The sequence below is a fragment of the Brassica napus genome, chromosome A5 (genome assembly GCF_020379485.1).
Source record: "Brassica napus cultivar Da-Ae chromosome A5, Da-Ae, whole genome shotgun sequence".
Taxonomy (NCBI): Eukaryota; Viridiplantae; Streptophyta; class Magnoliopsida; order Brassicales; family Brassicaceae; genus Brassica; species Brassica napus.
This window is the reverse complement of record NC_063438.1, coordinates 27,082,834-27,110,543: the sequence shown is the minus strand read 5'-3', so window position 1 is coordinate 27,110,543 and position 27,710 is coordinate 27,082,834. Positions and strand designations below refer to the sequence as shown.

The 27,710-nt window shown below is 34.3% G+C and overlaps 5 protein-coding genes across 5 annotated transcripts; 2 read left to right on the top strand and 3 right to left on the bottom strand.

Moving 5' to 3' along the window:
• Nucleotides 1–687: 687 nt before the first annotated feature.
• On the top strand, nucleotides 688–5,083 carry LOC106400428. The gene is made up of 7 exons (XM_048780097.1): nucleotides 688–1,688; nucleotides 1,776–1,931; nucleotides 1,976–2,171; nucleotides 2,256–2,458; nucleotides 2,540–2,692; nucleotides 2,779–2,971; nucleotides 3,063–5,083. The coding sequence occupies exons 1-7, from the start codon at nucleotides 1,389–1,391 to the stop codon at nucleotides 3,065–3,067; spliced, it is 1,206 nt and encodes a 401-aa protein (XP_048636054.1). The 5' UTR covers nucleotides 688–1,388; the 3' UTR covers nucleotides 3,068–5,083.
• Nucleotides 5,084–5,699: 616 nt separating this feature from the next.
• Nucleotides 5,700–8,694, top strand: LOC125609118. The gene is made up of 8 exons (XM_048780096.1): nucleotides 5,700–5,960; nucleotides 6,495–6,923; nucleotides 7,001–7,121; nucleotides 7,441–7,756; nucleotides 7,836–7,908; nucleotides 7,986–8,076; nucleotides 8,152–8,231; nucleotides 8,316–8,694. Exons 1-8 carry the CDS (start codon nucleotides 5,877–5,879, stop codon nucleotides 8,448–8,450), a joined length of 1,329 nt encoding a protein of 442 aa, XP_048636053.1. The 5' UTR covers nucleotides 5,700–5,876; the 3' UTR covers nucleotides 8,451–8,694.
• Nucleotides 8,695–8,815: 121 nt separating this feature from the next.
• LOC125609116 lies at nucleotides 8,816–11,890 on the bottom strand. The gene is made up of 2 exons (XM_048780094.1): nucleotides 11,770–11,890; nucleotides 8,816–11,138 (listed from the first exon to the last, which is right to left on the bottom strand). Exon 2 carries the CDS (start codon nucleotides 11,073–11,075, stop codon nucleotides 9,108–9,110), a length of 1,968 nt encoding a protein of 655 aa, XP_048636051.1. The 5' UTR covers nucleotides 11,076–11,138; nucleotides 11,770–11,890; the 3' UTR covers nucleotides 8,816–9,107.
• Nucleotides 11,891–12,393: 503 nt separating this feature from the next.
• On the bottom strand, nucleotides 12,394–16,861 carry LOC125609117 (bifunctional 3-dehydroquinate dehydratase/shikimate dehydrogenase, chloroplastic-like). Its single transcript, XM_048780095.1, has 10 exons — nucleotides 16,393–16,861; nucleotides 14,941–15,182; nucleotides 14,749–14,854; nucleotides 14,445–14,663; nucleotides 14,018–14,364; nucleotides 13,715–13,778; nucleotides 13,527–13,635; nucleotides 13,295–13,432; nucleotides 12,912–13,060; nucleotides 12,394–12,829 (listed from the first exon to the last, which is right to left on the bottom strand). Exons 1-10 carry the CDS (start codon nucleotides 16,621–16,623, stop codon nucleotides 12,626–12,628), a joined length of 1,809 nt encoding a protein of 602 aa, XP_048636052.1. The 5' UTR covers nucleotides 16,624–16,861; the 3' UTR covers nucleotides 12,394–12,625.
• A 5,459-nt stretch (nucleotides 16,862–22,320) lies between these two features.
• On the bottom strand, nucleotides 22,321–26,299 carry LOC106442018 (sodium/hydrogen exchanger 3). The gene is made up of 14 exons (XM_048780092.1): nucleotides 26,106–26,299; nucleotides 25,493–25,706; nucleotides 25,283–25,401; nucleotides 25,104–25,201; nucleotides 24,953–25,012; nucleotides 24,833–24,879; nucleotides 24,561–24,755; nucleotides 24,434–24,480; nucleotides 24,252–24,324; nucleotides 24,063–24,163; nucleotides 23,889–23,990; nucleotides 23,591–23,792; nucleotides 23,374–23,457; nucleotides 22,321–23,086 (listed from the first exon to the last, which is right to left on the bottom strand). Exons 2-14 carry the CDS (start codon nucleotides 25,667–25,669, stop codon nucleotides 22,715–22,717), a joined length of 1,677 nt encoding a protein of 558 aa, XP_048636049.1. The 5' UTR covers nucleotides 25,670–25,706; nucleotides 26,106–26,299; the 3' UTR covers nucleotides 22,321–22,714.
• Nucleotides 26,300–27,710: the final 1,411 nt, after the last annotated feature.

Sequence of the window (27,710 nt, the reverse complement as noted above, 5' to 3'; positions counted from 1 at the left end):
TACCAAATTTTTTTTTGCACTTTCCTTAATTAGAAGCTACGAAATTACCTAATATGATTAACGTATATATGAAAATTAATTATTATGAATAATAAATATTTGATAACAATTTTGGTATCTTAGTTCTTTTTTTCTAATTTTATATCATTGAAAGATATTAAAAAATCACATTAAATATATAATAAAAACATTTATATATTTTCTTATATGTTATATTTTGAATTTTTTAAAACGTCTATATATTATTAGAAATTCGAATATTCCCACTCTAAAAATTTTGTGATCAATAGATTATTTTTTTGTTATAATAAGCTACAAATGATCATAAAATATAACGCATATGAATTTTTATTTAATAAATATTCAAACTAAATAATATATATATATATATATATATAAAAATACTAATGATTTAAAGTAACAAGATTGGCTGATCAATTTAGTCGTCCAGTTGAAATTTTTCAAAAGTATGTGAAAGACTAAAGTCAAAGTAAATATGGATTTAGAATAGTAGTTATATTTTACTAACCAAAATACCGAAAAAAACTGAACCGAACCGAAACCAACCCGATATCTGGATTGAACACCCGTAATCCAAATGAAGTCAAACTATTGTTTCATTCTCCAAAATATAATAAAAATAATAACTTAATTCCGCGCAAGGCGCGGGTCTTATCCTAGTTGATGATTAAAATGAATACTTCTCTTGGGTCGGTGGTTATATTCTATAATATTTTAAGCACATGACGATTTGACCAGTCCCTACTCTCTCTTTTTTTTGTGTTTGGTAACTGATTGTGATAGATTAGGAGTCTGATACGATGTCCCCCTCCTACGACTTCGATCATTCAAACAAATATATTAAATCAAACAGGTTTATCGTTGTGTATAATTTACTTGACTAAACTGATAGCCAAACACCAAGGTTGGACAATGTATGTAGAATCCTTGATTACCATTATATGTCGTTTCGGTAATAATGTTTTGATGCTAGAGTTTAACTGTCTGGTAGTATTATATTGGCCAGTAAAATCTGAATAACTAACCAAAAGATATGAATCAGTTCATCTCTTATTGTTATGTCTTAATCTTGGCTATGTTTTGTTCGATTCTCGTTTCTCTCTCACTAGAGGTTGTGATCGTTTAGGTCTGCCTATCAATGCGATCGTTTTCAGTCTTTTACGTGTAGATTAAGCTAAGCACTATTTTTACATCTTTCGGATTTTTTCATTACATAAGCTTGAGAATAAATAATAAAGTGTTTGAAACGGTTATTTTATTACAATAAAGTAATTACGTCGAGGAGAGGAGTAAAACAACACATAACATGGATAGGGTCATTGGCAATACAACACGTAAAAAGTGATAGGGTTCGATCTAGGGTTAACATGGATTGCGGCGGGGAAGATGATCCCATGATGGAGACCCCCGAGGAGAATCAACAGTTTACTTCTCATAGGAAGCGCAAGGCGGATGAAGTCGAAGATGTTGGTGACGCAGGGAGCGGCGGAGAGGGCCGGGATGAAGAGGACATAGACGGCGACGTGTCTAGCCGTGAGGGGTTCCAAGAATGGGACGTGGACAGTTTCGACGATGGACACCAATACATACCCAATAAGAAGATCGATCCAAACGATGAGGAAGCTCAAAAGATGCGTCGATACAGGATTCAGATGTACGAGAGCAATGTATACCTTCTTACCTCTTATTGATTTCAATATACAAAATGGGTACAACAAATTATAAATCTTTTCTTTTAAATGTTGATTCTTTAGGGTTTCAACGTGGATAAAGAAAACTTTCCTGGGAGAGTAGCCTACCGAGAACTCTATCCTATTGATCTTGATCAACCTTTTAAGAGTGGTCTTACAGGGCGAGCCTACATGCAAAACAATGTCGATTTGACCGTGGACAAATACAACAAAATCAACGTTTGTAGCTTATCCCCTAATTATTTGAAACAATGTTTCCTCAGGGGCTGTCTCTTACATGTGTGTCTATTGTGAGGGCTGTTGTCTGCACAGTCTCCTGTTCAGTCAAATCCTACATCACCTTCATGGCCAGGGAGACTCCAGATGGAGATCTTGTCGAATATCAAGCTAAAACAGAACAGATGCCCTGGCAAAACCGAGCCCACGGCCTCTTCTGCAGACCAACTCCTAAACCAAAAGGTATACAGTTATTAGTTTAGCAGTTCTTGAAATTTTTCATTAAGCATTATTGTTTGATCTCAAATTTGTTTTTTTCCCCTCCAGTTATACACGTGCCCAGGTACGAGGATTGTGTATCCAGTGATTCTTCCACCGATAGTAATGCATCTAGCCGCGGAAGCGACCAAGCATGGGACGTCGATAGCTTTGATGATGAATCCGAGTACCAACCCCCTGAGAGAATGTGTCCCATCGAAGAGGAAATTAAACTAATGCGTCTTTATAGACCAAAGATGAACCGTAGCAAGGTTATACTTTTCTATGATAAATTAATCACTCTGAGAAGAATTATACAACATTTATGGATATAAAGTTATCATTGTATTTAGGGTTTCTACGTGGATGGAGAAACCTACCCTGGGGAAACTGTCTTTTTCTCTCAGGTTGATCTTGATGAACGCTTCCCCGGTATTGAGCTTACAGGCCGTGAGCACATGCAAAGCCTGGTAGATTTGGCTCTTGAAAAATACAACAACATTAAGGTTTGTAACTAAAACTATACTCTCAAATGTTAATCATGTACGTGACACAATTTGCCTATATTTAATCATACTCTTTTTTCTGCTAGGAAACAAATGTGACATGTGAATCAATTGTGCGGGCGAATCTGACGAGAGTGAACGGGTACAAGTTGTACATCACGTTCATGGCTAGAGAGTCTCCAGAGGGGGAGCTTGTGGAGTATCAAGCAAAAACGGAGAGGAAGGTTTGGCAACGGAAATATCATGCCATGTTTTGCAGGCCAACTCCAAAATCCAAAGGTTTGCTATCTAACTAACTTATGTTTTTGTAGATTTTGGTCTTTTCTGTATTTGACTTTTTTTGTTGTTGTTGTTGTGAACTGAATTGCAGATTAACGCTTGTGAGTTTATCCAAGTGAACTAGAAGAGCTATCTTTGGTTTTAAAATGCATCTTTTATCTCTTAGGGATCAACTAATGTTTCCTCTAGACTTCTTCAAGAGTTGTAATGTGGTGAACTGTTCCTCTTTGAGGATGGTACTAATATCAGTTCTTTTGTTTCATTTTTGACCTTATGCTATATTGGTGACAATTGCAAAATGTCTGGTTCAGTGAATCGGTTATATTTTGATCCTCGGTTTGATCTAGTTTAATTAATTGATATCAGGCTGATTTGAATGACATTATTGGTAAATTTGGTGCTGAGACGGCGTAGCTCACAGCAAAGATATCAGTAGCAAACTTGAGCAATATCTAGAGTTCGAGTTGATATTTTCTTAGGAGCTTACTATGTCTTTTTTAATTCATTTACTCTTGTGGCTGCCTAAATGATGAACCAACAAATGCCTAACAATTGGACATCTTTAATTTGAGTCCTTTTCTACAAATCTTTTAAAGAAGCCTAATACTTCATCATCTGAATTGTTTGGCCTGACAAGACAAATCATAAACAGCTATTTAGATAGCTTAATCAGGATTGATCCTAATCGACCATAATGACTTCAAATCGAGTTAAGTTCCATTTTCATGATTAAAATGAACACTTCTCTTGGGTCAGTGGTCGATTTGACCAGTCTGTGACTCTTTTTTGTGTTTGGTAACTGATTGTGATAGAATAAGAGTACGATACGATGCCCCGTCCTACAACTTTGATCATCCAAACAAAAATATTATATCAAACAGGTTTATCGTTCTGATTAATTTACTTTCTGACACTTTAATTACTAAACTCTTAATCATCATAGCTAAACACCAAGGTTGGATGATGTGTGTAGAATCCGTAATTACCATTATATTTTGTTTTAGTGATAATGGTTTGATACTAGAGCTTAACTGTCTACTAGTTTTGCCCAGTAAAATTTGAAATAACTATCCAAAAAGATATGAATCAGTTCTCTTATTGTTATGTCTTTATCTTGACCATGTTTTGTTCGATTCTCTCACTAGAGGTTGTTTACAAGTTGGCTTAGCCCACACAACTCAATTGACAACTATATCTTGATTTATAAATTGATTGACTTGCCGTGAAAGTGATTATGTGAATGAGACATGTTATTCTACACGGATTGGACTACAGTAGGCTGAATTTGTCGTCATTGACCTCAAATTTATTTTAACCATTAACAAAAACATTATGATCGATAATGGATTTCAACCAAATATTTTAAACTGTTAAATTACTTTACACTCACTATATTAACACATGTCATTGTTTCATCGGAAACGTGTTTGAACACAAACGATACAATAACTAAAATGAGTAGTTTCAAATTTTAAGTTTAAACGACATAGACATTTGTTTGTTGTCGGTCCATAGACATCAAAACACATTTGTCTTGTTTCATGCTGCAGAAGAAACCGTAGATGAGTCCGACATGAGTTATTTTCCTCGAAGCAGCTTGTGGGCTCTACTTGGATGGTGGTGACCGTCGAGACAATCATAATGATCAATAATTTGATAATTGAATACGTGAGAAATTTTATTTGAGAGATGTACGTCACATTTGAAATATATTAACGACCTCTTTTAATTAACGCTTAGACAAACGGCTATAAGAAATTACAAAAAAAAAGCTTCACTAACCAAAGAACGCTTAGACAAACGGCTACAAGAAATTACACAAAAAAAAAAAAAACTTCACTAACAAAATATAAAACGTTTAGGTTTACGTGCTATGCGCAACATACTATCTAGATAGTAATAAGAAACCGTAATATGTTAAAATTACTCGACACTAGTTACAAAACTGTAAGTTCGATTAATCATCCATGGAAAGTTTAAGAGATTTCAGAACCACAGATATAATTATCTACACGTCCCAACTAAGCTATAGTAATACTATTTTATAGTGTGTAATTGTAGCATGTGGTATAATACTTGGCTCCGGGGATAATATTTTCTAGTTGTGATATTTGGATGTTTTTTTTTGAATATATATTTTTTTTACAACGGAATGTTTTATAGATATCATCGTGACTTTTGATTTTTGAATATATATATATATAGTATTTGATTATTCGAAAGTATTTATAGATAATTTTTTCAAAAAAAAAAAGTATGTATAGATAAGGCCACTTATAAAGTTCATCAACCTATATTCAAAGATTAGTTTTTTCTTTTCTTTAAAAAGTAGCTTTTTAGTCAGTATTACTTTGAAACCTAACTTTTTTACTGGTAAAACTTTATAAAACCAAAATCTACTATAATATCCAAAATCACATAATTAGAAAAATCTTCAAACGCGTAAAAGAATGGATTTGATCGTGGAAAACGACATAATCGACAAGAACATGAGGCTCCAAACTTGTAAGTAGTAAAGTTGAAATTTCCTCGTCATCTTCGTCAAAATCAACGACAATAACAGGAGTATTATTCGCATTGTTTTCTTATATACTTAATACTTATTCATAAGTATTTAAATCAGAAAAATATTTAAATATTTATGAATTATTACATAACTGGATCAGAATTTTTTTTTTTTTTAAAGAGTGGTAATAAAAAGGAGTGTCAGTGGCGACATAAGTGAACAGAAAAAAGTTAAAACCTTTCCGTATAATGTCAGTCGTGGATTCATCATTCAATCTCGAATTATTTCATTAAATAGACCTCTCTTCTCTATTATCTCTCTCTCTCTCTCAGCTTTTGAGTTCGTATTGAATACTAGTATATAGTAATTTATATCATCGGTTTAATATTATTTGGTCCGATGATGATGAAGCAAGAAGAATCAGCAGCTGAACAACCCGAAATTGCTATAATCGTTGGTGATTCTTCTCCTCCTCTTTCTCAGGTGCATATGTCCAAACAAAACCCCAATCTTTGTCTCTTCCTTCCTTTAAAACCTAATAAAGCTTTTATCATTCTGGGTTTTTAGATTCTAAAGTAAATCTGTAAGCTTTATCTAATAATATCTCTTAAATCCACGTGGCTTATTCAAAGGAAAGAGCTTTGTTGTTAATTATGTTTACTCTTTCTGATTTTTTCTCCTGTAAAGTTTTATGGTTTATGTTGGCTTTGACATCATATTATGGATCTTGTCTTTTTTCTGAGGATTTGATCTATATCTGATTCACTTAGTAGCCATGAGAATCTCCTTTTTGATTTGTTTATGTCTCTGCTTTAAATATCATTTTGGGTATGGAGAAAGATTGTTTCTTTGAGCCTGAGGTCTAGTTTGCATATGTGTGTACCATTGCAAAGTTAGTATCTTTTTAAAGAGTCAAGTAAAGGAGACAAAGCTTATGTTTAATCTCTTTCTTGTGCATGAGAAAGATCTGAGCTTTGACATGTGTTACTTTACTTACTTATATTGGTTGATCATCAGGTGAAAGAAAAATCTACTGAAGAAGATGTGCAGAGCTGCTCTCAACCGAGCGGAACAACACACTCAGATCTTTCAATACAAATACCCCCTAGACCAATCCCGTTCCTTGGTGGCGGCCGTATCCCAAAAGGTTCACTGAAGTCAACAAGCTCATTCAAAAGCGGCGGCACTACATCCTCACCTTCACCAAGAGGGATCTTGCGTAATCTCAGCTTGAAAAAGAAAGTTGTAACTCATCCTGAAAGCGAGAGAAGCTCTCTACTCTCTCCCGGTCTCATGGAAGGAGCTGCTAAAAAGGCCAATGCTGCTGGTTCAGCAACTTCGCCTTATTGGCAAAGATGCTTGTCTCTTCCATCTAGACAGCCAGCAAAGTTATCTCCTGTGGTGCCTGCTCAAGTCTCAGCTGCTGTTCCCGGTGAACCTCCTAGGGTGTGTGTTTTTGCTATCTTACAGTTACTTTTGTAAATAGATAAATTTGACTAAATGGAGATTTTATTTTGTTGCAGAAAGATTCTGCTCATCCACCAGTTCCAAGGTCATTGTCCATGCCTGGGAGAAACAAAGTCATTGTTCGATCTATTTCTTTTGACAACCGCAAAGCTCATGTTGCGTCTGAAACAAGCGCAGGTACATGTTTTCTAACAGATGTTAACTTCAAGTGTTTTCATCTGAGTGTTGAGTTTAGGCAGTCACTTAACCAGTTTATACTTTGACTTTCTTGAGTATTAACTTTCTATCATCTACTTTTAAATTTTCATTGAACCAAACAGATACAGACTTGTGAGAAAACTTGAGGTCTGGATAATAATAGTATGAGTAATAATAGATTGAGTCATGTGCATTGCATATTCATTGAAAGAAATGTAGAGCTTATTGGTGCAGTCATGTGCTATATGTAACATATACTAATTATAATCTTGGTTTTTGATTTTTTCTTCATTGGCAGATCAAATCTCTCCAGTTCCCACTGAAGAAACCGAAGAAGAGATTCCAGAAGAAGAAGCGGTGTGCAGGATCTGCCTAGACGAGTGCGAAGAAGGCAACACTCTGAAAATGGAGTGCAGCTGCAAAGGCGATCTCAGGCTTGTCCACGAAGCGTGTGCAATCAAGTGGTTTAGCACAAAGGGGACAAGAACCTGCGACGTGTGTAGACAAGAAGTCAAGAATCTACCGGTTATATTGCTCCGCGTGCCTACGACTAATCAACTAAACAGCAGACGTGACCGCAGTAATCAACAGAATATGCAGTCACAAACCGCTAGGTAACAACTTCTTAGATTCTTCTTCTTCTTTTTTTTTACTTCACCAAATAATACAACTGAGAATTGGATTGTGGTGCAGTGCTTGGCAAGAGTTTGTGGTGCTAGTTCTAATCAGCACGGTCTGTTACTTCTTCTTCCTCGAGCAATTACTGGTAAGCACCAATACAAATGATCTGTCTCGGTAGCTACTTTGTTGTAAAAAAAGATATTGACTTGTTTGGTTTTGTAGATTCGGGATCTCAACACGCAAGCTATCTACATAGCAGGGCCGTTTTCATTAACGTTAGGCCTCTTAGCATCTGTTTTCGCCATTGTTCTAGGTAAAAACACTGCCTCTATTGACCTTCAAAGTCTCTCTCTTTAACATTCTGCTAATACCATATCTGACTCTGCAGCTATTAGAGAATACATATGGACATACGCAGCACTTGAGTTTGCTCTTGTAGGCATGTTGGTTCATCTTTTATATTCTACAGTAAGCAATACTCTCACTTACATTCCTGGTAAAAATAGAAATAATGTTTCTGAATCTCTCTCTCTCTCTCTCTCTGTGTTTCAGGTGAGACTACCTGCGATCTATTCTATACTGTTTGCAGGGATTCTTGGTTTTGGAATAGCAGTGTGTTTAAACTCCTTGTACCTTAATTACTTCGCTTGGCGTGCACGTGTTGCAGAGAACTCAAATCCAGTGTGAATACACACGCCTATCCTTTGGTGTGTTTGTATTCTGGAAAAAGGAGAAGAAGGTGGTGATCTGATCCAGCAGTGACATGTAAAATGTAGATATGTCCACGTTCCTCATTTGCGTCCCCTTTAGTCTTCTTTTTTGGGGACGATGATAAGTTGTAAAAGAGAATAGATTCTTGTATCAGGTGAAAAGAGTTTAATGTATGTTATCTGTTGCTTCTCTTCTGAATAAAGATGCCAAGGTTCTACAATGCTTTGCTGTTTTCTGAAGATACAAACGGTTCATATTGACTTCATAAAAACAGCGAAAAAGGGGAATTCCGGAAATCGAACTGGGGACCTCTTGCACCCAAAGCGAGAATCATAACACAAGATGAAACTGATGCTATGTTACAGGTGAAAATGGATACCACTCTCTTGACTGTAGCAACAATGTAGTTAGAAGCATATGCTGATTAAGCTACAAGTCTTGAGTAAAACTAAGAAAATACAAAAAAAAAAACGCAAGAGTTAGCTACAAACAACTAAACAATCTCCAAGTCATGACTTGACCATATCCCTGGTGAGCTCCGGTTTATTCTTTGTCAGTAAACCTGTACGCCAATAATAAACCGGTTCCACCAGAACAATGATTTGAGCAAGTCATCATCAACAGGCAGATTCCTCAAGGTGGAGATTGATGATGGTCTTGAGAGCCAGGAACAGGCAAAGCAGCTGGATCAAGCTCAAACCAACCTTCCAACACCCCTCTCCCTTCTGTTCCCTTCAATCTAAACGACGGTACCCTATGCGAGAATCTAAACAACTCATGAGGCGGAATCTCAAAAGTATCCGCTTCCTCCTCCGGCAATGGACTGTACACATACTTAAACCCTTCCACTTTAGACAAGAACCCCACAGACACCGTCCCGCCTCCCTCTTCATGATCAGACAGTATCTCAACAAACTCGTACTCACGTGGAGAATCTGAGTCCTCCTCCTCCTCCATGTCCCAGTTCTTGAAAAGAGCCCACGTTTCTCCTTTCCCCGGGAACACAGTGAAGTTCTTAGCGTTGCTTCTCGTTTTGCTTTGAACCAGATGAGAGAATAAGTCACAGCTACTTGTCTTACCCTCATCCCCAAGTACGTACCTACCAACAGACACAGGCAAGTCTCTTGTTTCATCAGGCTCTAACCAAACGTACTTAACCGAGAATCTTGGTTTTGTAACTTTTTTTATGACGGCATAGAATCTAGGCATCCCCTCTCCTTCATCATACAAAGCCCACACCTGACGTTCACTAAAACAGCTCTTCTCCCTCAGCTTATCAAAGTCAGAAAACTCAGGATCCTCACAGTTGATAACATTTGCTTCTTCTTCTGCTGCTGCTTCACCTCCTAAACTTGACTCCTCGTCCTCCGAATCATCTAAGCTTACTTGTATCTTCTCCTTTGGGTTCAAGGCTTCAGTAGACTGGTGATGATGATCCTCATCTACCTTTTCAGTATCTACATTTTCACCTTCCCCAACGTCGTTGACTAAGTCAACATCATCATCGTCGCTCACATTCTCGTTATAAGAAACCTGACGCTTGCTACGTACTGACCTCCGAGGCTCCTGTCCTCCATTGGATCCCATATTATTTCCTGCTGCCATAGTATCATCATCTTCTGAGTCGCTACTACTCTCACTGTCAGAGCTTTCACTACACTCATCTATATCCTTTCTCTTCCTCTTTCCGTTATTGTTTTCCACAGTAGAAGCCGTCGCCTTCTTTCCAGGGGGCACATTGTTACTATCATCTTCCGAGTCGCTGCTACTCTCACTCTCAGAGCTTTCACTAGGCTCATCCATATCCTTTCTCTTCCTCTTCCTCTTTTCGTTATTGTTTTCTGCAGTAGAAGCCGCCGCCGCCTTCTTTCCAGAGGGCACATTTTTAGTATCAACCGGACGCTTGTGTGGCTCAGCGCAAGCCCTTTGTCCTGGAAACATGTTCTGTTGTGTCGGAAAAGAAACTTCAAAAGCAGTGAACAGCTTTTTGCAAGTCTGGCAAGCAACTTCTCTCTTGACATGCTCCCTCCCATACTCATACCTGCTCCCACAAAAGGGACAAGAGGTCCAAAACGTTGGCCGAGGAGCGAAACCGTGTGGCGGCTGGCCTTGAGGTCTCACCCCATTGAAGACATTCCTCATATTAACACTTGCCTGCTGCGCGCGATAACTAGGTACACGTGGCGCAGGTGCAGGCCTCGTTCTGCGTTTAACATCATGAAGCATCCTCATGTCTTTATCCAAAAGTATCCTCTGAGCTTCACCGATGAGTTTAAAAGCGGACTCGGCGCCAGGGAGCTTGTTTTTATCAGGGTGGAGAAGAAGCGCGAGCTTCCTGTACTGTTTCTTGATGACGGCTTCGTTAGCGTTCACGTCGACCTGGAGTATCCCGTACCAGTCCATCTCGTTGTTTCCAAACGTCTTCTCCGCCGCGGCGCAGTGCACGTCGCAGACCATCGTCATGTGAGATATGTTCTCAAGAGTGGAGTCCATGCTGTGAGCTTTGATGGCGAGCTTACGAGCGGCGGTGAAGTCAGACTTTTGCATTAAGGCTTCTGCTAAAGCTTGGGCTCTAAGAGCCTCATCTCTATTAATATTCATTACCACCAGACAAAGTGAATATAAAACACCCTTTGTCCAGTATCCACCTCTACTTGGATCCTCCTGTTACAGAAAGATAAACGCTTTTGTCAGTTAGATGAGTGTGCTACAAACTCTAAACAGTTAAATAACTGGTAAGGCCATCTCCGTCCCTACTCTATTTTTTCCTTTAAAATTGAGTAAAAGTGAATATGGAGTAAGGAATGTTCCAACCCAATTTCATATCTCCATTTTCACTTTTACTCCCTTTTAAAGGAAAAAATGGAGTTTTAGATTGGGGATGCTCTAAGGTAAAAAAAAGTACTATTGATCGTAATGAAAAAAAAAATATTCTCAGGCTAGAAAAGTGTAACCTTTTGGAGTGTAATGAAAAAAAAGAAAAAAAAAAAGTAAACTTTGGGAAATTTACGAAAACCCAAAAAAAAACCTAAGCCATGTTCCTCTACAATACAAATTATAGAGAGATGTGATTAAATGCATAATTAAGCCCAGAAACTAACAAAAGGTGGAATATTTAGAGATGGGTTATTGCAATTGGGGTTACTAAGATGTGATTGATGCAGAGGCGAACCAAAACAGAGTAGGATTCTCAGAATTTGAAATTGATACACGATCCGAAGAAGAACAATTAATTGAATGAAGGTTTTTAATTGGGTGGAAAAATAAATGAGAGAGATTTTTTAAGAGAGCTCACCGGAGGATAGCAGCAGCCGATCGGCGGAGGAGAGGAGCGGTTAGAACTAAAAACCAAATCTAACCTTTTTCTGGTTTATGTTTTTTGTTGTTTTTTTCTAGTAATTTTTTTATTTTATTTACAAAGATGACGTATTCTAATTAATTACAGAGCAGTCCTTCAATTTTAATTAGAATTAAATTTATAGACAGATTTTCATAAACAAGTAAACAGCGTAAATTTTTTTTTTTTTAACACAAACAACGTAAATCAGAAGTGTGATTTAAGACGAGAGAAATCAAAATCTGGATAACTACAAATCGGAAGAGAATGCACACTTGAGAGCAATACACGCATCGTTGAGATTCAGACAAATACTAAAAGGAACAGAGAGACGAACAGATTCCGAATTAAATAATGGAAACATAATTACAAAAAAGAAAAAATCTCGAACCATGCATAGAGCAGTTTCTTTCCTTTTTCGTGTATATTTGTAAGAAAGAAAAAAATTAGTAAAAACTGTCATTAGGAGTTCAAAGTTCAAACTTGAAAGTGATTATTAATGAATAATGAGTGGATAACAACGGATAGTGATCAACCGTAATTTATCCAAGATTTTATATAATTAGTTTATAATCAATCTGATAGGAAAAAAAAAAGTGTTCTGGTTATTTTCTTTGAGACGAAAAGAGTTGTTACATATTTCCCAATCAGTAATCACGATATTGCACATTTTCATAATCTAATCAACTCAAAAAGCTTTTATCGTTTTATATAAACACAATACATAGAGAAACAGCTAAAGTTTATTGGCTTGAGTTTCCATGGAATGGATGACGAAGAAGATACACACGTTCACACACAAGCGAGAGAGGTCTCAGTACTTTGACATGATCTTCCAGTAGAGTTCCTTTGGAGCGGGCAAACCAGTGAAAATCTCAAACTGCTCGTAAGCCTGCCTCACAAACATCTCTGATCCCGACACTGTTACGGCTCCACATTCTTCTGCTTCCCGTAACAGTCGTGTGATTCTTGGAGTATACACCGCATCAAATACTAGTGCGTAGTGCTCCAATGCATGCTGGGGAACCAATAATAAGCTATACATCAAAAGAAAAGAATCGAAAGCAAAATGATATATATAGAGAGAGAGAGAAGCTAACCTTGGAAATGGGAGTCTCATCGACATTTGGTTGCATACCTACAGAAGTGGTGTTGGCCAAAACCATGCCGTCTTCTGGATGGAAGTTCTCTAAATCTGCTAGAGATACCGCTCTGCCTCCGATTGCTTCTGCAACCTCTAGTGCTCGTTCTTCAAAATAACACGACACCATGAAAAGAGTTAACAAATCATATCAGTTGATTTAAAAATTGGTATAGGGCAGCGTCTAGGCGTCCGTCTAGTCGGCAAATCAAGTCTAAACGAAGCCATTTTTTCTAAATGATTTTTTTTTTTAAATCAGTCTAAACGTCCCCATAAACAATAATTTTCTATAGGGGTGCCTAACTACTTAAAATGTTTCAATAAAGGGACATGTATTTTTACCATAAGTTCGATTAGCAATTACAACTTTGGCTCCCTTCACTTTTGCACCATAAGCAACTGCCTTGCCTGCTCCACCAGCACCAATAACCACCACTGTTTTACCGGCTAATGGCGAAGCAGATGTACAACGACTTGAGCCTTAACGAAAGCAAAAAAAAAGAAGGAAAAGCCAACATGAGTAAAACCTTAATTTCTCCAACAAAGGATTTAATGCTGTGAACATAGAACTTACTTCGAAGGCCATCTTCAATAGCAGAAATGGAACCAATACAATCCGTGTTGTAACCCAGCAACTTTCCATCACTTTTTCTCCTTAGTATAGTGTTCACAGCTCCTATAGACTGTTAAAAGAAAGAATTAATCAAGCATTCAGGGTTGAAGCAGATTTATTCCATCCCATAGTGATATAGCAAACCGGACCTTTGCCAATGGATCAACCTCATCACAACATGTCAATGCAGCTTCTTTGTGAGGAATTCCACAGCTGCAAAAGATTTACATAACGATTCTGTTCATTACTCGGAAAGTTTATCTCCTGGAGCAGGGATGGCCCTGAGCATAGTCTGGTGAAGTATTGGTCTATAGTCCCAAAAAGTTTAAGAAAATTTTACATATATATATATATAGGATCAAAAATTTGTAAAAAAAAAAAATTATACAAGCTCTTACTAAATTGTTTATAGCTTTTAAAATCTCAGGGCCGGCCCTACCCTCAAAAATTACCTGAATCCAACGAAATCAGAGGATGAGTATGCTTTGAGAAAGCTTGCAACATCATCAACTAATAGGTGAACATATACTCCATTAAAATCAACTGATTTGAAAGCTTGATTGTGGACAACAGGTGATTTGCTGTGACTGACAGGCTGGCCAATAACTCCATAAACCTTGGTGTCAGGACCAATTCTTCTAAAGTTGTAAAGATCCAACAGATCCTTGATCGTTGGTTGACCAGGTGCAGACACTTTTCCATATTCCAAGGTGCCAAAGGTCATATATCCACCAAATTTTGAACAAAGAATATGAGACATTAGACCCCTTTGACCCATAACAAGTCCTATTGTGGGAATCTGAAATTTGAGTGAAGAAGTTCAAACATTAGAATCACATTCAGAGACCAGCAGCAAACGTGCAAGGCAAGGCAACTAACTTGAGCATTTGAAGTTATATGGAACATGCGAGCAACATCTGTGATGTCAACAGAAGTAGTAACAATTTTCACTATGTCGGCTCCAGCCTGTTGTATTCTTACAGAAAGGTCACTGAGATCCTCAAGGGAAGGGGTATTCTGATAGTTGTGTGATGAAACAATAACTCTAAAATTTTTAGGCTTCTTTCCTTTAATCGATTTGATGAACTCACTTGCAACCTTAAACACACACACACACACACATGCGAAACTAATTATCATCAAAACAGTGAAAAACATCTTCAGTTTTATTTAGGATGATAACCTGAAGTTCAACATCAACGTAATCAGCTCCTAGTTCCATGGCCAAACGGAGCACATCCAGACGCTCATTTTCATCACCTTCATGTTGACCACCTTCCCATTTTGGTCTAAAGAGCAGACATTATAACAAAACAACATTACTCATACTGCAGCACAATAAGTAGTCCCAAGCTTTTGACACACGTACACAAACCTGTAGGTGAACAGAGTGGGAAGAGGAGATTTTTTAATGATTGTTTTAAGATCCTCAAGAGGGTTGAAACCCTTGAGACTATCTAATCGAATTTCCACCAAATCTGCACCCAGTTCACGTGCTTTGCACGTTTCAGTCACCATCTTGTTTATTGAATCCGCCATCACTGGAGCACAGATCAAGCTCGGATTCTTGGTGATTTTTTGACTTCCAATCTCCGTTTCCATAGAATTTGAAGCCACCTAAGAGAATCATCACTCACTCATGGGTTTTACAATACCGATTTCTAATTAAGGTCACAAAAAGTCATAACTAAAAAGTGTAGGTGTGAAGAAGCACTGGCCCACCATTTTTGCAATTATTATTTGTTAGGTTACAATAACATAGTGAATAGTAAATAGTAACGTTTTATATTAACTGTCATTTGTAAAAAGTTTATATTATTTTATTTTGATCAAGTATCTCTCTGTTTCAAAAGGGTGTCATTTTAATATTTTTACATTAAAATATTATTTTAAAATTGTAATGTAATTTTGAATTTAATATTAATTACAAACGCATTAATTCTATAAATAGTTCTATTTATTTTAAATACTATTGATTGAATATGTATAACTAATAAAATAATATATTTCAATTATTTCTAATATGTGTAAAAAAGTATTGAAAGAACAAATTTTACGAAACAAAAAATATATAAATTGTTATAATTTATGAATAATAAATCATAAATTATATATTACAGTAATATTAATTTTATGTAGTTTAAAAGATAATCGAATCGACGTCTCCAATAGTTTTTCATTTTACAGGAAATATCAAAAATGAAAAAAAAAACTTTTTCTAATGTGCATTATTCTGAGGAAAAAATGAGTTTATGTTTGAGGGAACACTATTTACACATTCATTTTAATGTTTCATTTTCTTATTATGGATTGATCCTTATTTTCTTATAGTTTTGTTTTATACCTAAAAATATTTAGTATTTATGTTTTACGCTTTGAAGAAATTATTATACTTTAGCAATACAGTTATAAGTTTATATAAATTATTATATGTTTTTTAAGAAACTAAACTTATATGTATATAATAATGAATATTTAGTTCAAATGAATTTTATTTGGGTAAAATTTGTAAATTTTATAAAATAATAAAAAATTTGGAATTAATAATAAATAGTAATAATACAATATATTTAAAATATTCGTTTTGAGTGGGAAATGAGTAAAACCATAGGTACAAAAACAAAATTTTAAGTTTGTCTCATTTAAAGGAAAAAAATTGGCAAACCATTCGAAAGGCCCTAAAAAGCTCTTTAGAAAACTGATTTTTTGTGGTAATTTTTTTTCCTTTTTTAACGACAACTAATTAAGAACAGACCTTTCAAGAAACACCAAATTTCTAAAAGGTTCAAACTTTATTTGAACACGAACCAAGAAAAAAATCACTAACATAGACATTGCTTTGTTCCATGCTTCGACGTTGCTTTCGAGTGGAGGAAACTACAGGAACCTGCACACTCCTGGTTTGCCGGGAAGAGAGTTCGGCGGATAAGTAACTCGATTTGAAGATGAGACTGAAACCGGAGGCCAGGAGACGGAGGTTGGGAACGCAGGTCGGTGACGGTCGTGGGATGGAGAGGATATGAGAAGGACGTACATTAGCTGAAGAAGAAGGAGCCATTGTAAAGACGTCGACAGACCGTACAGCTTTTCTTCACCGTTTATTAGTTAGTTATATGGTTTTACAAAAACATATAAAAATCATGTGTTATTAGACATGTGGACACATTTCCTTCAAAATTATATTGTTTGGGACATGTGATCTTCAACAGAAAAGTATTCATACAAATTGAAAATAAACAAAAACAATTTTAAGAAAATAGTATGTTTCGTTTGGATAATCATAAATCACCACATTTTGATTTTTTTTGTTGACAAAATTAACGCATTTGTTTGCTCACAAATTTGTTTAGGTATGGACATTCAATTTTGGGTTTGGTTCTAGTTTTTTTTTGTTAGGTTCTAGTTAAATTATATTTTTTTAATTTTTTTGGGTTCAAAAGATATAAGTACTATTTGATTATTTATGAATTTTGAGTTTAGTTTCAGTTTGATATTTTGGTATTGTGTTTAGAAAACAATATTAAAAACCGATAAAATTTTAAGTTCAATTCATTTTTGGTTTGGTTCCCCTTTTTCAGATAATATTGAATAATTCGGGGAAAATCATATTTTGGGATTTTTGGATAAATTATCGGTAATTCCGATAAATTTAAATATTTCAGATCAAAATATTCAGGTGATTTATTTCTATTTAGAAATTAGAACTATTTTAAATATATTAATGGATAAAAAGTAATAGGGTAAACATATTTTATATTATACTATAGTTTATGAATCATTATAACAATTTTAACTTTGTATGAAAAGAAATATAGATGTATTTTAAATTATACTATGATTTTTTATTTACTATATTGAATCAATTTTATATTATAATTTTTTGCATAAATTTGTATAATTTTTTCTCATTATTAAAGTTTTTGGAAGTGTAATATTTTTTTGTACTTATGAAACACCTTAAATTATAAAATTTCAAATTGGATTTGTGTTTTTTTTACAAACACATAAATATGTGGATTTATTATATTGATTGGTCTTTGTTACCGTTTTATATTTGTAACTCATTTTAATTTTTTTTAACACACTTAATATACATTATATATTATGTTATTTTTATATCAGGGTCATATGTGTATATATGGTCAATAAAGTGATAGATACATAAAAGTACAAATCTTATTATGTATTAATCTGCTGAACAAAATATGTACTAGTACTAAAGTAATTATTACATGTGTCTTGTATCTCTGGTGAAATATGACAGTACTTCTAAGCGACTAAACTTTTAGGTCATGTGTCGTACGTGTATCTCTGGAAAAAAAAAGGTAGCATCTCAGCTATACTGTATAATAAAGTAACAACTAAGGTCTGAAAACTTAGCAGAATCAGAAAGAACAAATATCTGAAGAATCTCTCTTATAGATTAGCAAACTTAAAGCAGTAAAAAGGAAGGAAGATCAACTAAAACATTTTATCATCTCTATCTGAAAGGAATGGTAATAATTAATAAAGAGATTGAAGAGGAGGATATCATCACATAAGTTCGATAATTTTTCAATAAGTTATCTCCGACCTGCCAAAAAACACTCTGTAATGAAAATCAAACTAAAACTCAGATTACAAAAACGAAGACTTAACTAATCGGGAAGTTTAATTTTAATATAAGCATTTGTTTTTTTTTTAAACTATCAAACAAAGATAGTGGTAGAAATATTAGAAGGATATGTAATTTAGGGTCTTTTGACAATTTTATTAGTCCACGATTTTCTGTTGTGGTACCAAAATTTTTAAGTTTATATATATACTAAAATTATTGATTTAATGTTTGCTTTGATCTTGTTTTACATTAGTTACGTTATGTATCTCTAAAAAACCGCACAATGCAAAAAAAAAGGAATATAAATATTCTAAAATTGTTGAAAATAATTAAATTTAACAATTTTTCATATTTGGGTTTGAGAATTTTTAATTGTGTGGGAACAAATTTTTTGAAAGTTTACTTTGTTCAGTTAATATTAATTTTGTTGGATACTGAAAATATTCGGTAGGTGTAGTATATTTATAAAATATTTTATGTAAGAATATAGTATATAATTTTCAGAATAATTGATAAGTAATAATTCAAAATTCATTCTACGTGGTAATGGAATATAGAATATTATTAGAATTGATAATCATTCACTTCACAATTTACTCATATTATTCGTCCAATATTATCAAGTGTGAAATCAGGAGATCTCAAAAAATGTATTTTGTTTTCATATATTAGATATATAAAGTGTCATATATATGCTTTACAAATTTACTTTTACATGTTCTTTTCCTATTATCAAACTTTACAGTTTAATGTTTGTATATGAATGCATTAGATAGCACTTTGAATCATGGACTACTAATTTTGCCATGCATATATTGGTCCAGTAAAATGCCAGTTTCTAATAATAGTAATATAACAGTATAACTAAACTATATAGTTTAAAAAAACAGTATAAGTAAACCCCAGTCTTAATCTTTAGACGTGTTCATAACTTGAAAGGAAGCAATCTATTGTATATTTTGTTTGCAAAAAAAAATGTATTATATATTTTTCTGAATTGAAGTTTTAGTTAAAATATATAGAGGCGCACGTGAGTTGGTAGCTGGTACATGCTGCCAAAACAGTAAAAAAAGCAAAAATGACTCTTCTCTTGTCCCAGTCCCACGCTTTACTTTCTTCGGAATGCCATAATAATAAGAGTGCGTTACATCATCAGACACATTGTTCTCTTTTTTGACAAGATAACGCACTTCCCATTTGAGGGACACATTGTCCTCTTCCACTCCTTATGGTTTTACAGCAGTACTCCTCACGCTTGGTTAAGAGAAACTAGAGGATAATTACATTTTTTTATTTTATTTATTTTTTCTCTAACTTTTTCTTTGTTCTTTTTGCAAAGTTCTTGTGTTTTTATTTGTTTTTTTCTCAGAGTTTAAGACATTTGAAGAAAGTATAATTATTACAATAAATTATAATTTGTTTTTTTCTATATTTTAACATCCATTTTCATATATATATTTTATATATTTCAACAATTATATAAAAAAATGTATGGACATAAAAAGTGTGGATGCAAAATTGTGAACATGTAAGAAAAATACGTGAACATAAAAAGATGTGGACATGGATTGATAAAAAATATAGAAAATATCTTTAAAATTTTCGTGGATGAGGTTTCATGAACTAAGTTTCATGGATGTGTTTTCTTGGACAAGTTCTTATATTCCTAATCATCTTACATAATTTCTTAGTATCTGTGGACAAGTACTTTATGCATACCGTGTAGTTTTTATGTACATGTATTTTGTGTAAGCCACTTTGGTGAACAAATGTGTGTGGACATGGATATTCAATCCTAAAAATACACCTTGAACATGTTTGTTTTATCCACTGCCACCTCTACCATGACCTCCACTTTTGTATCCCTCACCCTCACGTCTCCCATCTTTACAGTATCCACCACCATTGTTATCGGAACTAGTCTCGTAGGAACTCACATCTCCTAAGCGACTCTACCACAATCCCAGATCGGGAGACGGAGGTCCGATTGAAGTGTACCTATATTTAGAAAAAGGTACGGTGATTACATCGAAAATATTTTTTAGATCTAAGAACCATAATTCAAAAAAAAATTTAATAAAATGAAGACAAAACCTCCGACATCGTTTTCCGGTGGAGTTGGTTGCTCGGATATCTTCCCTTTCTTCTTTGATTTTGTCATGGTTAGATACATTTCTGAAAGTGGGCGGCGAAGAATGGAGGTGAAAGATGATGAGATAAGAAAAGGTGGAAACGAGATTACACAATCAAACTCGCGGCGAGGTCTCTGGATTCTTGGTGTTCTATGGAGAAATTAAAGATGAAAAAGAAGAGGGTTCACTCAATTAGGGTTGATAAACGAAGAATGAACTGTCAAATTTGGAAAAGTAGATCTGAATTTCAAAATGTAAAGTTGGAGAGAGAAATATGTTGGTTTTCGAGAACTCATAAATCAACAGAACAATCAATTGTTGATAAACATTATAAAAATAGAATCATGGTTAGGTGTTTCTGGTTAGTTTTACCATGGTGTGGTCAATATTGAGGGCATGAAAGACAATAACCACACATAAAGTACCCTTGCCAGCAGGAAGTATCTCTTTATGTAATACATAAGACACAAAGTGTCTTAGGAAGTAAAAATTTCTAATAATAAACGCATAAGGAAATAGTCTCAAACTAATCTTAATTACTCTTTTCATTTCACAAAAATGTCACTTTGACATATTTCAATCGGATTAAAAAAATTTTTTATATATATATATATATTAATATAGCTTTATTTAATGTACAATTATTTAAATAAAAATAAATTAAATAAACATTCATTGGTTAGTTTAAAAAAAAAACTATGTTTGAAAAGTTACATCGAAAATATATAATCACTTATTTTGAAACAAAAAATAAATAAAATGATTTTTTTGGTCAACAAATGATATTTATTACGAAACAGTATTAAATTTATACATTATTGTCGGAGAGGGACATTTCTTTTCTCCACGAGTTTATGAGTCAATGCCTGACAGTTTGCACGTGCCACATTACTGAACGAGGATGACGACCACTCACCTTGTCCTTTGGAAGTCTTTTTTCTTTTTTGTAAAATCCTTAATTATAAGTTGTAACACAATTTGATCAAAAATAAAGTTGTAACACAATTATGAAGTTCACGAGAGCAATACAAATAAGATGTTAATTTCAAAAAACAGCTGCAAAGAGTATTCGTAACAAAAAAAACAACAAAATTACTTCCAAAAGAGGGAACTCAAGAACGGCTTATTGGGAGTTTGATTTGTACAGAGTTTGGAGATTTAAAAAAATGATAAATTTTAGAAGTAGTGTGATACTATGGAAATATTTATATTTTGATTTATAATTTTCTTTTAGATTGCTCTAGATTTTCATGGTTTCTGCATTAACTATTGTCATCCTCTCTTTTGTAAAGCAAATATATGTTTTACACTGAATTTTAAAGTTTAATTTTCCAATATATCATGATTATTAGTTTTACATAAATTTTTATTTTATAAAAAATAATATTGATACACATATAATTATGTTACATATGATAAAATAATTAATATTTGTTTACTATAATATGTTTGTCTAAATATATGTTATATTAATTTATTTTGTCGCCAAACATCATTGATAAAAATAATTAAACATTGAATAAGTAAATAAATAAAATATAATAATTTTGGACATTTATTTGGATTATATGTTTGTTAGAAATAGCTATTTTGTTATTAATTTACATCTTTTATCATACTAGATTTATATAAAATTGGAGAATCAACAATAACTAGACTTTATTTAAATGAATTTTCCGAATTTTCAAACCAGTAATAATTTATTTTATTAATGTAATAACGAGAGAGCTTACCATGACCAGTAAAACTTGCACAGGAATGGTGAAATCGTTACAAGCAACAATGGTGAACGTGCATCAAGCCGATAATGGTCCCATGCACTAGAGGGTAATCACATAAAGCGCTACCAAAAAAAATTAACCTTAAACGCAAGACATGTATCGAAGTATGCCTCTGCACATCAACATAAACACGCATCGTCGAAATCTATATACACTAATATACATTATGATGATAAATATTTAAGCATAAACATATGATGATATGAAGTTATGAACACATACACGTAATTTGCTGCAATGGTAGATAAACAAACAACAACTACGTATATATATATTCTCCCTTATATTGGAATGAGCTCAACATAGCCAGTTACATACGTATGTAAATGATCACTGTCACAAGTCACACCTACATTGATCAGTCCCTATTTACATGGAGCATTACAATTTTACAACAAAACAGCTAAACCAAATAGCCAAAACTCAAACCACAAAAATTGAACCGGTTCTAGAAAAACCACACCACAAACCAAAATCAAACCGGGACCAAAAACAAATCAAATCAAAAACTGCGCCCATATAGCTGCAAAAACCAAAGTCAAAAAATAAGATCTAGCCCGTCCACTTTGCGTTTGCGTCCAAAAAATCGCTTGAAAACGCGAGCCAAGAAGTCAAAAGATCTTAGTCATGACGTCACAATCAAGGCTCAGCGTATTGTTCCTTGTTCTCTACGTCTTCAGTCCACAGCTGCCGAACACTAGTATCAATAGGTGAGCCAGGAACTACCTCTGAAACGCCACGGCCTCCAAATATGCGACGCATAACCGCGTTATCGAAGCTTCTCCAGTAATGATGAATGGCTCGGGAAGGAGTGCTCAAGAACAGTCTTAGAGTGATTTGTTCAAGGATGTAGTCTGATTGGCCCTGGGTGCGGTGCAGAGGCTCGTGGTTTTCGATGTAGCTGCCATCGCCATTGAGGAGCGGCTCGTGGAAAGATGATGTCGGTGTGGAGGGCTTCTTTGATGGAGGCTGCAAGTGTTTGACTAATGGTTTGGTTAACAATCCAAATACCTGCAAAAAATATGTTAGGGAAGAAATTAATATTATTACTTCCTCTAAAACCGTTATTTAACGGTATCCAAACCGGTTTCCGGTTTAGAATTTCAGTTTAACACTATTTGGTTTGGTTTGATACAGTTTCAGGTTTGGTAGACATTCCGATTTCTAGAAACTAAAATAAACCGCGCCGGTATATACTCTCTTCAATTAAGTTTTGGAATCCGTTTCCGGTATGTTTTGGCTCTATTAAACCGGATTGGACATCCCTAAATCAGGACGAAATAGCGTTTTAAACGTACCACAGTACTGAAAAGAACAACAGTGATGGTGCTGGTGATCATTATAGCGTTTCCAAGAAGCTTGGTGTGTCCTGAAGTCGTGAACTATGACATAACAGAGAAGAGGTTAGTGGAAAATATATTAAAACCTTTCTTTCAAAAAAAAAAAATTTAAAACCCCATTGATTAGATCGTAATAGTCGTTTTTACTCAGTTTCTTGTAGGTCACGGATCATACCTGATTATAAGCAAGAGCCATCGACACGGCACCACGCATCAGACCAGCCCACCAAATGGTTACTTGTTTCTTCCAATCTATTTTCTCATCCGGAGAAGACTTTGTCAAGTTCGACAAGAACGAAAGAGGGAACACAAAGGCGGCTCGACCCAGAAGAATAAGGCCAAGGAGTATCGCACTCACTCCAATAGACTGGCCAGGACTGTCCAAAGTTGTTAAAACATGATCATGAGAATGAAACAAAAAAAAACATGTACTTCCATTGATGTTTTGTCATGATATAATATATAAATCTCACCTGTTGCGTACCACGTCCCATTTTTCGATATCTAGAGCATCCATTCCAACGTAAAGAAAGATAAAGATCTCAGCTAGAAACGACAATGCAGCAAAAGTGTGTCTACACTCAAGAATAAAATAACATTAATAGAGTTTTATTTGCTAACTATTAAGAGATGAAAAAAAAACTTACTTGGTAGTGACCTTTGATTTATCTGTAACATTGTGCCATGTGTAGTGAGACATAGTAATCCCACAGAAGAACACAGTCAAGATAGAGCTTAGGTGGAATAGCTGCAAGGGAAACAAAAAAATGTTTCGTGTTTTCATTTTATCTTGGAAACATGTAGCAAAAATGTTTCGTATTTGTTTTTTTTTGTACCTCTGCCAACATATATGACAAGTATGCTATTAACATCATAAGCGCAACTTCACGATCAGTAGAGTGCTTGATCCTACAACAAGAGATTAAAGAAACAGCTAAATATAGAGTATATATAATCACTTCTTGTATCGCATTTTATCTAGCGATAACTATGCATATATATATATATATATATTTACTTTCCGAAGTAGAGCTTCTTGATAGTGAAAGCACTGAGCAATCCAGCCTGAAAGAAAATGAGTGAGAACTTCTTCAGGTTTATTCCAAAATCCACCAATGTAATTAGAGGAGTATCAAGAAGCTTACTGCAACACCAAGAGCTGTGCTTAAGATGAAGAGAGAAAAGAAGTTTCCAGCAAACTCCAAAACTATGGTTGAATTGATGTGTGTTAGGTCGAATCTTTGTATAGCGTTGAAGAGCACGACCGATGTGGCATCATTTACTACACCTTCTCCAAAGACAAGACTGTACAAGAGAGGAGTCTCGTCTTTATTAAGCACCTAGATTTAAACAAAGAGAGGGGAAAGGTATTAACGGACCATTAACATATGTAGTAAGAGTATAGTAAAACTCTTACTTGCAAGGTGCAAACAGAATCTGTAGCAGAGAATATAGCTCCAATGGCTGCAAATCAAAGTAGATTAAGCGATGTGCTAATTAGTGAACAATAAAGCAGAGCAAGTTTTGGTTTATTTACCTAGATAATCCGAAATGGTGAGATCTCCGATATTCATTTTCTCGAAAAAATGCATTGCACCTAGCCAAAAAAAAAAAGCAAGAACAAAAGATATCATCAAGATGTATGAGACTGATTGAAACTAGGGAAGATGATTGAGATTTTTTTTTACCTAATGATATGATAGCAAATGAAATGAGAGTACCAATAGCACCAAACAACATAATGGTCATGAAGTTACGGAAAAACTGCTTCTTCTTAACTTGAAACCTGTAGATAAAACATGTTAGGTCAAATCTGACTTCAATTGAATATAACCGGTCTTGATGAATTTTTTTAATAAAAACTTACCCTGCATTGAATATAATCGGTGGAAGAAGATAAATAAAGAAGAGATCTTCACTAAACACCAGGATCCTCGAGCTCTTTCCTCCACTTATAAGCAAGATCACAATGCCAGTACATGAACCCTGAGTGATTACAAGATTTCAGTAATCTAATTATAGCATTGTATTAATAAAATATATTGTGTGTGAAAACAAATAAAGAAAGAAGGCTGACAATGATAAGAGCGGTGATTGACTCGTTCATCCACCGAGTCTCCTCAAGTAAGTGACCAAGCACGATACAAGCACAAAGCAGAGCCACGAACAAGTTCATGGATACGACTGATGCATGATCTGACCCCAACAGAGTTTCTGACTTTTCCAATACGGTGTTTAGTAGTCCAAATGCCATTTCCGAATCTCAGCGTTTAAGAGTAGATTATACTTTCCTATAAAGATAAAAATGAGACTTGATTTATGGAATTTTGAAAGTCTCTGATTGAGGTATTCATATCAACGAGGATTACAAAAAATATGCAACATTCCACAAAAAAAAAAATCAACATTAATTTCAAAGTATGAATCCCAAGAATGAAGAATCTCAAAAACCTTAGAAAATTGTAGAGCCGATAATATTTTGAAAGTAAAAAAATCAAGAGATTGTCATACATTAATTTCAGATTATGAGATTGACTAACTTTTCGAACAAGTTTTAAATTTTATCACGAAACATGAACATACCCGAAAGCTTTATTTTCACACTTCTATAAACAGTATAAAGATGTATTCACAAGAAAAAATGCAAAGAAAACAAAAAAAAATCGAATAAACAAGCATCGAACACATACCTGACAAAGCTATGTCCGATGTCAAATGATTCTCTTAGGTCCTGGAGAGGTAGAGAGAGTTCGTTGTAGAACAGCAAAGGGACGAAGGCGAAGACGAGAGACCGCCAAAGATGGATTATATATTTATAGATTGTCAGGAAGCCAAGTGGAGAGATATATAGAAAGAATGTCAACGCCTTTCAAATCTCATATTAGCTATAATCTCCACCGTCTAATATCTCCTACTCAAGAAACTATTCTAAAAAGAACGGTCGTGATTACTTGGAGGTGGAGTTACCTCACTGGTTATGATGTTGTCGTATAAAGATATATCAAAACAACAGAGAGGAACACGCTTACCACCCTTTAATTCTCTTTTATGACCCTTATTGGAATCTTATATTATTATGATGCCCAAGTGAAATTCTAATATCTTAGGATTATTCTCTTTTTAGGAACAAAGTGATATATAGTGTTTGAATACTTTTGACACCATAGATTGTTTATGCTTTTGGAATTTGTTAAAGCTTTGCGTTATATAAGCTACTAACTTATTACTTTCTGATATATATTATTTGATGATTTGTCATTCAGTTAATAGAATATAAGATAATTTATACGGTTTTCATTATCTCTCTAGTAAGCAAAAGAACATGCTAATGAAAGATTTTTCCTTGTAAATACGAATTATCATACATTTGCTTTTGACTTCTTCTTTTTTTTTTATGTACTTTGTCTCTCTAGTGAATTTTGGATCTTGACTAAATTCTTGGATTTGCGTGGGAAAAAAGCTAAAATCCTGGATGTAAAAAGTACTTGCTAGTCATCATCAGAAGGAAATAGCTTTTGTTATTTGAATAATAAGATAGTACTCGTTGTCCAAGTGTTTTTTTTTTCTCTTTGTTTTTACTTTTTGCATTTACAAAGAGATCAAAAGCCAATCTGGTGTTCCCGTTTTGGGGTCATTTCATCATTATATGTCTTAATTTATTTTTCCAGCGTTCCAAAAAACAAATCTCTTAATTTATTTCTCCATCATGAAAATTTCTTTCAACTTCGTAACCTTTGAAATTCCATTCATATGATTATTTCATTTTAGGGGAGAGGGAGTCTTTTTTTTTTTCCGTCTTAATATTTTCATTAAAAAGGGACAAAGTCCAAACTGAACCAAACTACAATCAGGGAGTCTTCTTTCTTTCTTTCTTTTTTTGAGAAAAGGAAGTCTTCTTTCATTCGCTAGAAATATGTGTAATATTTTTATAATTATGTTTACCATCATATATATTATGAGCTTGTAATTTCATACGTCTAGAATTTTATTTTAGAACAATATTTATATCAATAAATTGGAATATGGAAAACAAAAGAATCAAATCTCTGGAATTATCACTAGATCACCAATGTTTTGTATATTTTCAATAATTTTATATTTTGTTTTTAATTATAGACAATTATGACATAGCAAAATCCAAATTAATCTTGTAACCCCTAAAAATAGGGAGTCATGTTTCGTGACTCGAGCTTGTACCCATGAAAATGCTTATGACTTGATGAAGAAAAAAAAACCTTTTAAAGTCAAGGCTGAAAGCTCAATGTTTGTTTACATGACCATGGTTTTCTAAATGG

What these genes read in the sequence shown, in the direction of transcription:
- LOC125609118 (XM_048780096.1), top strand. Translation starts at nt 5,877, where the DNA reads ATGATGATGAAGCAAGAAGAATCAGCAGCTGAACAACCCGAAATTGCT. An exon ending in TTCCCGGTGAACCTCCTAGG is followed by an intron (nt 6,924 to 7,000) that starts GTGTGTGTTTTT and finishes ATTTTGTTGCAG; the next exon opens with AAAGATTCTGCTCATCCACC. An exon ending in ATGCAGTCACAAACCGCTAG is followed by an intron (nt 7,757 to 7,835) that starts GTAACAACTTCT and finishes ATTGTGGTGCAG; the next exon opens with TGCTTGGCAAGAGTTTGTGG.
- LOC106442018 (XM_048780092.1), bottom strand. Translation starts at nt 25,669, where the DNA reads ATGGCATTTGGACTACTAAACACCGTATTGGAAAAGTCAGAAACTCTG. An exon ending in CAATCACCGCTCTTATCATT is followed by an intron (nt 25,402 to 25,492) that starts GTCAGCCTTCTT and finishes GTAATCACTCAG; the next exon opens with GGTTCATGTACTGGCATTGT. An exon ending in TGTCATATATGTTGGCAGAG is followed by an intron (nt 24,164 to 24,251) that starts GTACAAAAAAAA and finishes TTTCCCTTGCAG; the next exon opens with CTATTCCACCTAAGCTCTAT.
- LOC125609116 (XM_048780094.1), bottom strand. Translation starts at nt 11,075, where the DNA reads ATGAATATTAATAGAGATGAGGCTCTTAGAGCCCAAGCTTTAGCAGAA.
- LOC106400428 (XM_048780097.1), top strand. Translation starts at nt 1,389, where the DNA reads ATGGATTGCGGCGGGGAAGATGATCCCATGATGGAGACCCCCGAGGAG. An exon ending in ACAAATACAACAAAATCAAC is followed by an intron (nt 1,932 to 1,975) that starts GTTTGTAGCTTA and finishes ATGTTTCCTCAG; the next exon opens with GGGCTGTCTCTTACATGTGT. An exon ending in AAAAATACAACAACATTAAG is followed by an intron (nt 2,693 to 2,778) that starts GTTTGTAACTAA and finishes TTTTTCTGCTAG; the next exon opens with GAAACAAATGTGACATGTGA.
- LOC125609117 (XM_048780095.1), bottom strand. Translation starts at nt 16,623, where the DNA reads ATGGCTCCTTCTTCTTCAGCTAATGTACGTCCTTCTCATATCCTCTCC. An exon ending in AATTGCTAATCGAACTTATG is followed by an intron (nt 13,061 to 13,294) that starts GTAAAAATACAT and finishes GTTATTTTGAAG; the next exon opens with AACGAGCACTAGAGGTTGCA. An exon ending in ATGAGACTCCCATTTCCAAG is followed by an intron (nt 12,830 to 12,911) that starts GTTAGCTTCTCT and finishes TTGGTTCCCCAG; the next exon opens with CATGCATTGGAGCACTACGC.